Raw genomic sequence first — 12,567 nt, forward strand, 5'->3', positions numbered from 1 at the left:
TGAACAGCAGGAACTTGAAACGCCTCATGCGAGCATTCAAAAAACAGAGAAGAGTGGACCAAAGTGTGTCCTAAACCCCTTGCAGCAAAGGGGGGCAGAGATGTGCGTTTGGCTGGTGGGCTTAGTCAGATTCACACTGTGATCCAGATGGCCAAAATGTTGAGACCATTTTACAAACAAGCTCATTATCTAAACTTGATGTCTGATGGGAGTATTTACAAAAACCAAAATAGCAATAGAGAACAAAGCTGAACATAATAGAGTAGAAGATTCCTCTGTGTTGAGTTGGAGTTTTTTTTTTTTTTTTTTTAAAGGACAGCAGTTGTTAACTATTTTGCATGTTTATTGCCACAGTAAAAAAATGCATGAAGAAGAATATGACTAGAACTAAGGGGAGCTATTTGCTGATGAGTATGAGATACCTGGCCTGATGATGGCTGATGATGATTTAGACAGGGAGCAGGCAACACCAACACACTTTAGTCCCAATGTAAAATATTTTCTTGCAACGTTCAAATGTGAGCATTCTTCCCTGAATCTGGTTTCATGAATCATCAATTCATTCAAGGCATTTTTGTGACAGATGCTTTTCTCTACTGCAGAGTATACAGTTTGACTAACAGTCAAAGTGTGACATATGAGAGCGTGACACTCTAAAATGTGATGAGGATCCCTGTCAATCATTGAGCTTCCACACTAAACAGCATGATCATATTACTGTAAACTGAATGGCACTGAGACTGTCTCAGAAGTAATTATTTCTGTTAGTTTGAAACATGTTTTAACCACAAAAGTTTCTGAATGACAGCACATCCCATTTATCTACACAATTTACAATCAGCACAAGAACACTTGTTTTAACTATTGATTAAACTAACATTTGACAAAAATGTTGATTTATGGTCAAATCAACATTTTAAAACAATAAACCTTTACAATACTTTATTCTGATCTTATCTACAGTTTTGTAGAGGCCTTTTTAGTAATTTAGTATCTAAATCTAATTATATAAAAAGTACTTTGTCTCAGTGATTCATGAAATCTGTAAGAAAATATGTTTGTCTTTTCATCCTGAGCAAAAAGGTTGGACCAAGATGCACACATAATGTACATCTGAAAGTACCACAAAGTTTGGAAAGTTACAGTTTAACCTGAATTTACCAGTCAATCAGGGTTAATCTTTTTAATCTGATGGGTCACTGTGATAATCTCAACAGTGACATTTAAAAATCTGCTGGAACAAAAGGACTATAAAGTCACCACCATTTTGATTGGTGCAGGCTAACAGTCATGGGGGGGGGGGGGGGGGGGAATCAATAATTCATTTTAATTAAAAAAGGCATAAAAAATATTATACCACAAAAGTGAATAAGAGTGACTATTTTTTCTCTCCAAATTAATGAAAAATCAAAATATACATCAGTGTGTCATTTGTCAGTTTTCCATCTAAATGAACTTGAAATGAACCAGCTCTGATAGGATGAACTGACTTTTAAGTGATGCACTTGTTATAAATACAAAATACAATCAATGTGTTACCTACACAGCAAAATTCTCCCCAATTATTTAAAAACTTACAAACACTGTAACTGAAGCTACTGCAAGAAACAATTGCAAGATATATGCACAAATTCACACTATTTTGAAAATGTAATAAAATATTCTAATAAATTTAGGTATTGGTTTTCAGTAAACTAAACCAAAACTGCTGAAAAAGTACATGCACATACATTATATTCATTCAATCAAAAACTTGTGGCAGAAGCATTTCATGCCAACTGAAACACACCTTTAATAGACATAATGTAGCACAGAGGCAGGTCCTGCCTTAAGGATTTACCAATCAATGCTTTTGTTTCTCATCGTCCTGACTACTGTAACGCTTTATATGCTGGCCTCCCAAAAGCAGCCATTGCAAAACTACAGACCATCTGGACACACTGGACCACTGAACAGTCCGGCTGGGTGATGTACTGCCAGTTGGGTGGTGCTTAGTTTTTGCTCTGCCGTTTTCAACATGGCGGCCGTATCACAAGCTTTATCATTTTACGGCTAAACAGTACACTAAATTATGTTTCTGAAAACATTTGAGGTAAGGCACTGAATGGCCATTTATATCACAGACTCCATATTGTTTTATGATCCTCCACAAACCCTAAGATCCTCCACAGCTGCTCTTTTAACTGTTCCAAAGGTCACCACAAAAACCTGTGGTCACTATGCTCCAAACATATAGAACAATCTGCCTTTAAATATTAGACTTGCTGGCTCAGTGGAGTTTTAAAAAACAACACAAAATGTATCTTTTTAATTAGCTTATAACTAGCAGTTGTCTGTTTTAATCTTGTATGATTATCTCTTTTTTTATATGCATTGTATTCTCTTTCTCTCCAAAGAAACTGTGTAAATGATATTTTATAAATAGTAACACTAATTTTCTCCCTTCCTCCTTGTGTATATTTATGGTTTTTAACTTGTGTATTTGGTGTTTTTGTTTTTGCTGCTGAATTGTAATCCACTTTGAGCTGCATTCTGTGCATGAAAGGTGCTATATAAATAAAGTTGATTCCTTCATTCAATGAGGCCATAAAAATTGGCTAAGGCATTTCTGGAAGCTGTAATACTCTGCACTGTGTCTGTTCTGTTACCACTGTAAGTCGGATTATGGAGGGGTGGGAGTGGTTATTGATTGAAATATGTCTAATGCACCCTGATAAAGCAACAGGACATCTGTACAGTACACCAGAGTAACTGACTAGACTTGAGCAATTTCTTATTTTTTTTGTACATGGATCATTGAGCACATTGGCATTACAGCACTGTTGTGTCAGACAGAATTCAGAATGCCACCTCCATCTGTCAAATTTGTAACAAATTTACTGTAAATGTGAGTTTAGTGTTGGCCTAAATCTGTCAGGGCCTTGTTTTACATTCACAGCAACCTTCAATTTTTTATTTATTTTTTTGAAAATAAGGCAAACTACACAAAATGTAAACTATAAACTGAATTAGTTTAATTATCTTAACTCCCTGGCAGTTTTTTCTTGTTTTATTATCTATTATTCTTATTGTACATACTTACTGGTCTGCACATGTTATTTGTTGACAGTAAGGAAAATATAAAACGTAAGTGAGTAAGCCTTATCTTTTGAGAAGAATAAGTAATGAAAACTTGAATCTCAGATAATGACTTTTTACAAAGGATGTTTTTCAAAGTAGATTAATCTTACATTCCTTGCAGTTGTACCTAATATTCTTACATAGTATACAACTTAATGATTTATTGCAGTGGCCAAATCATCAAAATACTTTCTTCATGTAATGGACTTGTGCTGACACAAATGTTTTCAAGCATCCAAAAAGTAGCTTTCATTATTCACCCAGATGAAAATCAGCTCTGCCACAATAAAAAGGGAAAAACACAATTTGTGCTTTTCTTTTGCAAATGCATACTGCATTTATTTTGTGGGCCAAAATGAAGCCATTGAAGTAAAATTGCTCAAAAAAAATCCCCCTGCCCAATACCAGAAATAACAATTTTCACCTAACTGTAATATTCATGCTTTGGAGCATGGTTGCTTGTCTTATACTACTGAAAAACAGAAAGTTGACAACAACAAGAGCTGGTGTCCATATGCATTACCATATTTGAAAGGTCAAAAGATGAGGTTAAAGGTAGATTGACTCAAAGTGGTAATTTCAATATGAGTACTGTACTACCTACAGTCCATCAGCAGAACAGTTTGATATCTTTAAGGCATTAATTCAGCAGAAATTGTTGGATAAGATGAAAATATTTTTGAGGGATTCTCATTGATGCTGAGTAAATAGCAACAGGCTTCCAGCAGACTTTTGGCCAAAAACCTACAATGCATACCTGCCATTTACATTATCACATACATTGGCCTGTGAGCTAAACTCAGTTCTGGCAACAGAAGTAAACAGAAGTCTCTGCCATGTTGCTGGAATCATCTTGATAAGAGCTTGGTAATGGAAGTATCCATAAGTGGCTATAAACAGACACTTACATATTTGGCAATGCTTAGTTTATGTTGTGGCATTCAAATGATGCCCAAATGATATTCAGAGGCTAAATATATGCCACAAAAATATTTCCTACAGCATTACACCACCAGGAGCAGTCTGTGCTATTCAGACAAAGCTGGGTCAGTCAATGATATAATTTATGCCAGATTCTGATCTTACCATCTTTATTTTTGCAACAAATAGATTTGCTGGACATTTTCTATGCACAACATGTTCTCATTCTTCGCTAAGAGAAGTGGAACCCACCAAAGTCTTCAGCTGTGGTGGCTCATCCACTTCAAGGTTCGGTGAGATGATAAAATCTGGCCATAGTACTGCAACCTCTCTCAATGATAACAAGATTGCCACTGGCTGTTTATTCCTCTGTATATTCCCCATGTTAACATATCGAAAAATCTGAGAAAAGCAGCTGTTTTAGATGCTAGAGCCACTACATATGGCTCCATCTCTGCTTGAAAAACTGAAGGAGAATTAGTCATGCCATCGTGACTTTGCCTCAGCCACCAGCTTCGTTTCATTTCCTACCCTCAAGGTCTGACCAGCAGAAGGTGGCATACATACTAGAACAGCAAGAGTGTGGCGATCCTCCTCCATCAGCCATGTACTGCCTGAGGTATGAGGAATATCTTGATTGTTGCAATGCTCAGTGTATCATCACAAATGTGGTAGTTCAATCCTTCAACTGAGCTGACACATAGCTAACAGCAGACTATATAAGTTCATGTCAAACAGACAGTGAAGCTGGGTGATTGCTGGGAAAGATAGCTGTGTTCATGCGCAAACATTTTCACAGTTTTTGATTTTGTCCTCCCACACGAGCACATTTTTCAGATACCTTATAGGTAAGACTTTTTCTAGATACAGTGAAACAAGATACAATCCCAAAATTTGAGTGGCCCCATCAGTACTCAGAAACCCGTTCCAGATTAAAACAGTGACATGGCTTAAGTATACTATCAGAACTGCTTGTCAGATGCTGAAACAGCTTCGCGAACCCGCTCCCCCCACATCTTTCCCACTTCAGTATTGTGTCCGACGATTTCTATAACTTTCCGAAACTGACAATCCAACATTCATGCCCACTTCATGCAGTGATTGGCCAGGTGTGTGGAGGTGAGAAAGCAAGGTTTGAACTTCTTTCTCTAGCTCTCTTTTTCTATTCTTTACACAACTATTTCTGTCACTCATAGAGTTTACCAATAAATGCATCACTATGAATGTCTTCCAGAAGGATGAATGTCTGAAAATGATGCCGTGATCCCTATATCTAAAAAATAATCATGTCTCGCCCCTCTCTATTACCTCAATCATTCTATGATCTCACCCTGCTTTCAATTATGGTCGTTTGTAGCAATTATAAACACTTTTACTTTGGACATGGTCAGACAACACGTTGTATGAACTTGTTGTTTTCTAGCATTACCTGGTCCTTAAACATGTTGGCAGGAGATTGGGTAAGCGTATGTTATGCAACCTGTATTTGCAACCCTTCTCCTTGAACATGGGTTAGACAAAGAACAAAAGTTTCCATGAGGGTTAGGAATTTTAATTGTTGTGATTAACATTTTACTACCGCAGAGAAAACCGAACTGAAAGTGAAACTGTACTTTATTTGGAACCAATGTGATGTAATTCAGGGTCTCTAAATAACACATTGCGCACATAAACATTTCTTCACATTTATGAAGTTTACCTGATCTTGAGCCATGTCTCGAGGGTAGTGGATCTCTGCTGCGATTAAAGCTGCAGGCAGAACAGGGCTTTGAGACAAACAGCCTTTACACTGCAGAAATCTGGTAACAGAACACTCCTCAGGGTCCCAGACAGCATTATATGCTGCATGAACGAGAAGCAGTGGGAAAGCATGTAACTTCACAGACTTTAGAGGAAAAAAAAAAGTGCCATAAAAAGGATCAAAGTGAAAGGCTAACATGTTCATATACATGTTTAGCTCTGTGTTTAAAACCACAGGGACTGGTAAAGCCCAAAACTCATGTCTAATCATTTACAGTAATCAAGTAAAGTCATTTCTTCCTAAAAATGCATCTATATTATTAATCATTATTTACAACTAGTTTTGATGTTGCTCATTTGGTGTATCCGTTTTTGAATAACCTGTTTTGCTTAGAAACCTTCCTTGTATACAAGATGTGCCACAATCACTTCTTTAATATTGTAATACTTGTGTAATCCAAAGCTGTTTACCCACCAGTAAAAGAGTTATCACAGTAGGGTTGCAGAGCATTCCTGAGGGCCTTCAGTGATGAGAGACTTTGGACTACCAGCAGTGAGCCTGAGTTGTCCAAAATTGATGGCTGATATGGTGCACACTGGCAGTGTTGGGTCGTTGCTACAGGACAAAAGCTGACTTTTCTCAAAACAGATAGATGCTCAAATTCACAAACAGCACTCTGCAATACACCTGAAAAATGAAGCAATAACAGTAAATCAGTACCAAAATGACACACATCTGCTTTGAATAATGGCTTGGTTAACCACACAATATTACTGTGTGGTTGTAAATGAACAGAAATGTAACAGGGATTTCTCAGAAACTACCGTGTGCCACAGGAAGTAGCTCCTTTTCACACATAGAACAGTAGAGTCCCAAAGAGCATGGCTTCTGGTTTTTGACTCTCTGTAAGTAGAAGACAATGCTAGTCACAGATTTATTTAAAGTTTCTTAACAGAGATGCAACTGAAAACATTTTTAATAAATTTCATACAGGATAACCAGATTCAAAACACAGATACTACCATCAAAGTAAAAGATTATTGGTTTCTAAACACAAAGTATGGTGAGAACTCTCTTGACTTTCTTGTCCAAATGTACTGGCTAGCTTTTAGAACAAAACTTGCAAAGGTTTAAATGATAGACCTTTTCTGTTTCAGTCCAACCCTTCAGTAGTATACTGTTTTGCTTTTCCTGGCTATGCTGAAACACAGCTTTCTAAGACTGTTCACACAGGATGTGCAATGTGGTGATATGACTCATAGATTACAATCCACTGTGTTTTCTCTCTGTGCTTCTGTGTGTGACACAAAGAAAAAACTAAATGCCAAAACTTTCATTGCAGGTGTGCAGGCAACATACACAGCACTGATCTGTGTCAACATCTATTGCTTTACTTGCTTGCTTTATTTTGTAAAGCATTTTGTGCCTTTATGTTTTTAAGTCATTCTATGAAATAATAAAATAATAAATACTGCAGAACAATGAAAAACACAAGCACAGTATAGTTCAACACAAATGAGAAGTATTAAGCAAAAGTCATGACTTCACTGTTATTTGATGAAAAAAAAGCCAGGTAATGACCTGCCTCAGCAGTGGCACACTTACCTTTCTTTCTGGAGCAGTCTTGTTAAATCTCCTGCATTTCTGCTTGTTAGATCTCTTTACCTTTATAGCTTGGTTGAGAAAAGGCATTTGTAATTTTACATAAAGAAATTGGCTACAGAATAGATACAAATTACACTGGAGCATCATGAATTGTAAAAAGATTCTGGCAAATACAGTTAAAAGTATTCCAGCAAACAGCGCTGCATGCTGCACTATGAATCAAAACAGACATCCCTTATGAAATCCAGTAACAGTCATCTGGAAGTACATATAGACTGTTTATGTATACTTAAATGACATTCATCAGCAAAATCAACATTTTGATGGGATGATAACCCACTGAAAAGAAATTCTATAATAAATTCTATGCAACTTACTACAGACATGGCCTCATATTCAAAGAAAGCAATCCAAATAAATCCTAAGAAACTAATAAATGCATTTTTTAAACATTTAGCTCATACACTAAAATAAGATATGATATATTGTAACTCAAGCCAAAAATCTCTAGCTCTTTATTGGGACGCAGCTATCATTAATTCAGTTTTTTTAATGTCATTGTTTACCATATCATATCAATTTTTTAATGTTCAATCAATAATGAGAGAAAACAGAAATCAGAACAATCAGTCACCTGTGAGTTAGGATTTTTCTGTCAGTCTCTTGACTTGGTTGCGGTGACTTGGTTGTCTCTTGAAAATGGTGCAAGGCTTCAGTGGTATTACCGAAAAAATGACTCTGCAATGTATTTTTGGGATATACTGTCAACTATGGTGGTGTTAACCTATTCCTTAAAAGGAGTTACGCTACCTGCAGTTTCCCGGGCAACGACACAGACGTTAACTCATGTGTTGAGACAGCGCTGCTCAGAGGCTCCCAAATGCTATTGATTTGCGAATGAATGGATATTTGGCGTTATTTTTGACATTTAAAAAAATATTTTTTGGCCTGGCGGGGTTCACTTTGGCCTGGCAGCCCACCAGGCCTGTGCTGTTATAGGGGAAACACTGCTATTTAACAGAGGAACAGAGAACAGACCAGCAAAGGCCAACGCAGGAGGCAGCTATCAAGGAGAGGGCTAGTCCAAAAATAATATTACCCAGAAGCTGCAAGAAAGCTAATTTGTTCCCTCAATATTCAGTGTAAAACAGACTCCATAAGCACTGGATGTTTATGATTGATGACAGAAAAGCTCCTGTATCTTTTTTGTGTTCATGTCAACAGTGCTTTGGGTCCGTCCTGTAGGTCTCAAGTGCTGCCATGCTTCAGCCCTGAATGTTTTGAGCCGAGCCCTCCATATTTCTGCTCCTCAAAACTGGTATTTTCATGTAAAAGAGTGGAATTTAATATAGAGCGTTGGAGGAAGGGGGACAAATATGGTGCTTACTACTGTGAGCGAAGCGGTTTCCAGTGTTTCAGGCTTTTCTCCACATTTCAACACAGAGATTGACTTTATGAAAAGTGCAGAAAGCACATAGGCCACAGTGTGTGTGTCTTTAGTCAGCAGAGATGTGCACACACAGAGCTCTTCAACATCACAAATCAACTTTCATTTATTCAGCTTTTTACTTCTAGTATTATGCATCTATAACATAATCTACTGAAAAGTTAATCAGAATACAGCTATTAATGTGATTCAGGCAGGTCTGAATCTTACACTAATGTTGTTCAGGGGTCACTGAATGTATCTGGGATATTGCAGAAACATCAGTACTGATGTTGTTTGTTGCTCACAGTTGCTGTGTGATTCTTTCCTTTGACTTTATTAAATACCTGCAGTATTAAACAGCAGAAACAGTAAGTTCATCTTTAAAGTGAGAGCGATGTGTGCATTTACACACATGGCAAGTGGCACAGCAGCGATAACGTCATTAACACACCAACAGGACAGTGATCAATGTTGTGTGCTACATAGTGTACAGTATACAGTGAAACAGCATGTAATTAAACAGCCCTTATGGATAAATTCTGGGCTTCATCAGAATGAAGAGAAATGGTGTGACCCTCATGAGGTTGAGCCAAGGCAGGAGGCTTAACATTGTGATGAAAATTTTTTGTGTCATACTTCTGTTTTCACTTTAGAGCCCTTTAGAGATATAGGCCTATATCATAATTTCAGATCCCCTCTCCATTTTTATTCATTTAGGAGCCTTGTTATTGGTTACCACAAAATGTCAAATATCAGTAAGATTTATAAGGTGTAAGCAGGCTGCAATAGTTTTCATTAATGTTGAAAATGGAACTTTTCAGGACCACTGTCTTTTAACTGATTTAAATGTGGAAACTGGGGTAGATCATCAGAATTTCATATGACTTGACTTGTGACTTGCTTGACCTGAGCAACGACTTGTTTGGTCTTGTTTGACTTATGGCAGGGACTTGACTTGACTTGCTTGTTTGAGACTTGCACATGTGACTTAATCCCCACCTCAACTATTTAACACTTACATGTACTGTACATATATAGATTGTTCAGTTTACCTTTTGATTTGTTGGGCTGACTTCCAGGAGCATCCACTGGTAGACTGGAAGGACTACATGCTGCTCCAGCGTCTTGCAGACCCCTTATGTCTTCTTGCTTAGGAGTCACAATGTCAAACTCAGCCTTTGTGGAACTGACAGGTGTGGTGGGCAATTTTTTAAGGGCTTTGTGTTCCCTCACACCCACAAAGGACTTGCCTGACTCAGTTTCTCCAAGGTTTACACTTATAGGTCGGCATGTAATCCAGCTGTCTGTCTGCTGAGCTCTGTCTGTTCTTGGGTTGTGTACTCTGACAGTTCTGGCTCTGGACAGTCTGCTCTTCAAATCATTGGTCAGCACCTTTAACTCAGGATCTGCTCTGGACTTGTCTGTCCTCCTCCGGCTTCCCCTAGTCTCAATCTGCTGAAGACTGACTCTCCCTAAACACTTTGCTCCATAGCCTCCACCTGTCAAGTAAAAAATATGTCACTTTTCAGAAAATAGATCAAATGTGGCACAGACCTGTGAGCTAGACATCATTTTGTGACTGTGTTTTGTTTTGTTTTTTGCTTTAAATCAATTAAAACAATCTACACCCAAATCTAAAGGGGTATGAGTTTTATAAGTAGTGAAAACTACAAACAGCTTAGTCTAGCTCTGTGTCTCCTAGGTGCCCCATGGATGTATAAAGAGAACTGGATACAGCGTTGGAGGCGGGGCCCCATTCATTCCTATGAAAGTTGCTCAGTGGAGCATGAAGCCAAAAAAGTTCAACAACTTCCACATTACTTCCGCATCTGTGTGGTCCATAGAGCAAGAGCAAGAGCAGTAGTGACTTTCGCTGGCCGAGTCGGCTACTTCCGGTTTAGCCCTCCAGCTAACTTGAATGGGGATGAAACAATTCAATCATGCGGCTCTTCTAGGCTTTTGAAATGTGATCGGACCAAATGGATCAAATTCTGATAGAGAGACAAGTCATTTCGTGGGAGTTGTGACGCTCAAAAAAATGTATCCACTGATCTCTTTCACAACGAAAGTCTATGGGACGTTGTAATTACATGGTTTGACCACTATGTCAAATTTGCTTCAAAGCCTGGCGCTCTTCCTGTATCCAGTTCTCTTTATACATCCATGAGGTGCCCCCACAGTCCTATAAAATGAGCTCCACCAAACATGTTACACAAGTTTTCTTTTGAATGGATTTCAAAATTGATGTTATTTAACACCTTTAAGTACATAAAAGTAGACATTGTTGCAATTTTGTTTTTAAATACAAGATTTGGTCAAGTTTACATTTGTAGACAATACCACTTGATGTGGTAAAAACCATATGTCCATTACTTTTCACTTATTATTTCAACTTTCACACATTCTCAATCACAACAGGTGGTGTTCAGGTGTAACAACTCAATCAGGCTGGTGGGAGGCAGTAGGCTTTATGTACTGGCAGTTTATTGGTTGTTGTAACAAGTATACTAAAGATCAGACTCACACAAACCTATAATCCTTTTTGTGAGTCCTAGACACAAATGCTATATGGATATACTGTGTATTATATATATATATATATATATATATATATATATATATATATATATATATATATATATATATATATATATATATATATATATATATATATATATATATACACACACACACACACACACATATATATATATATATTCCAAATAATTTCTATTTTTACATGTTAGCTGAGCTACTCCACAATCTTTCCACATTTCCCCCCACTTCTGTAACCACAGAAGTACTCACTGATGAGAAATAAACGCCCTAGTCTACCAATGTGACTGGTTTACCATCACAATGTAAGACTCCCTGCTGTTGTGAAAGAGGAGAAAGTTTGCATTTCACTCTGAACTTTTGACTAGTCCCTGTATGCAGTGTGTTGATCATTTCCAATGTCACAATTTAATTTGGGCAAACAGCACAAATCTGTGGGATTTCAATTAATATGGGGAATATGGGATGCTTTTTCCACTGTGTGATTTTGGCTTAGTCCAGTGTATCTTTTAAATAAAAATGTTGTCTTAGTGTAGCTTTAATGATTTGGGGTTAGGGGAAAAGCTGAATTAGGCTAATGGGAAAAAACACAGTCATTCACAGCCATTACTGAGTCTTTCAGTAATGTGGGCTCCCTATTAAGTGCTTTTAACACACATTCGCTGGCCTCTCCATGCTGTGTGTTTTGATGATGTTAACGAGTGGTCATGCACGATTACATATACAAGGGTCTTGGGAAGGCAGTTGATGAGCAAAGAAAGGCTTTAATGGAACACTTGTCTACTCTGCTTGTCTGGGCAAATCACACATTGGTGAAGTTTGCGCTGTAATGAGACAAATCACATCAGTGTAATCATGTTTAATCTCATTTTTCTGCCTCCCTTCAACTTAGCCTGTTTGAAGATTCTGCATTTAGCATTGGCTTGATTAAATGACCTCATCTCCTCAGACTCAAACAATCAAATATGGCCATTAAACTCCTGATTACACATACATATTGCACATGCATAGGTCACAAATAGACACTGTTGTTGTTCCTTTACAAATCAAGTACAAAAGGTCAAGAGCTGAATGTCTGTGAATTATCCTTAAGTGAAATAACATCAAAGGACTACAAATTTGGGAACTATACTGTAAATGACTGATGAGAACATAACTGGCTTATGTATTTATATAGTTGAGAGCAATTGTGACG

At 37.5% G+C, this 12,567-nt stretch overlaps 1 protein-coding gene across 6 annotated transcripts in view; it reads right to left on the bottom strand.

Annotated features, from left to right (window-relative positions):
* The window catches only part of brip1 (BRCA1 interacting helicase 1), a 119,013-nt gene that overhangs the window by 55,034 nt on the left and 51,412 nt on the right, over positions 1–12,567 (bottom strand). For 3 of the 6 annotated variants that reach the window (XM_042414961.1, XM_042414962.1, XM_042414964.1), the window contains exon 21: positions 9,869–10,315. In XM_042414961.1, the coding sequence (XP_042270895.1) occupies positions 9,869–10,315 (447 nt within the window). Of the gene's footprint in view, positions 1–5,470; positions 5,542–5,740; positions 5,884–6,256; positions 6,470–6,606; positions 6,686–7,387; positions 7,456–9,868; positions 10,316–12,567 lie in introns of all 6 variants that reach the window. The other 3 variants (XM_042414963.1, XM_042414958.1, XM_042414960.1) reach the window with 2 other exon arrangements.

The sequence above is a fragment of the Thunnus maccoyii genome, chromosome 6, assembly GCF_910596095.1.
Source record: "Thunnus maccoyii chromosome 6, fThuMac1.1, whole genome shotgun sequence".
Lineage (NCBI taxonomy): Eukaryota > Metazoa > Chordata > Actinopteri > Scombriformes > Scombridae > Thunnus > Thunnus maccoyii.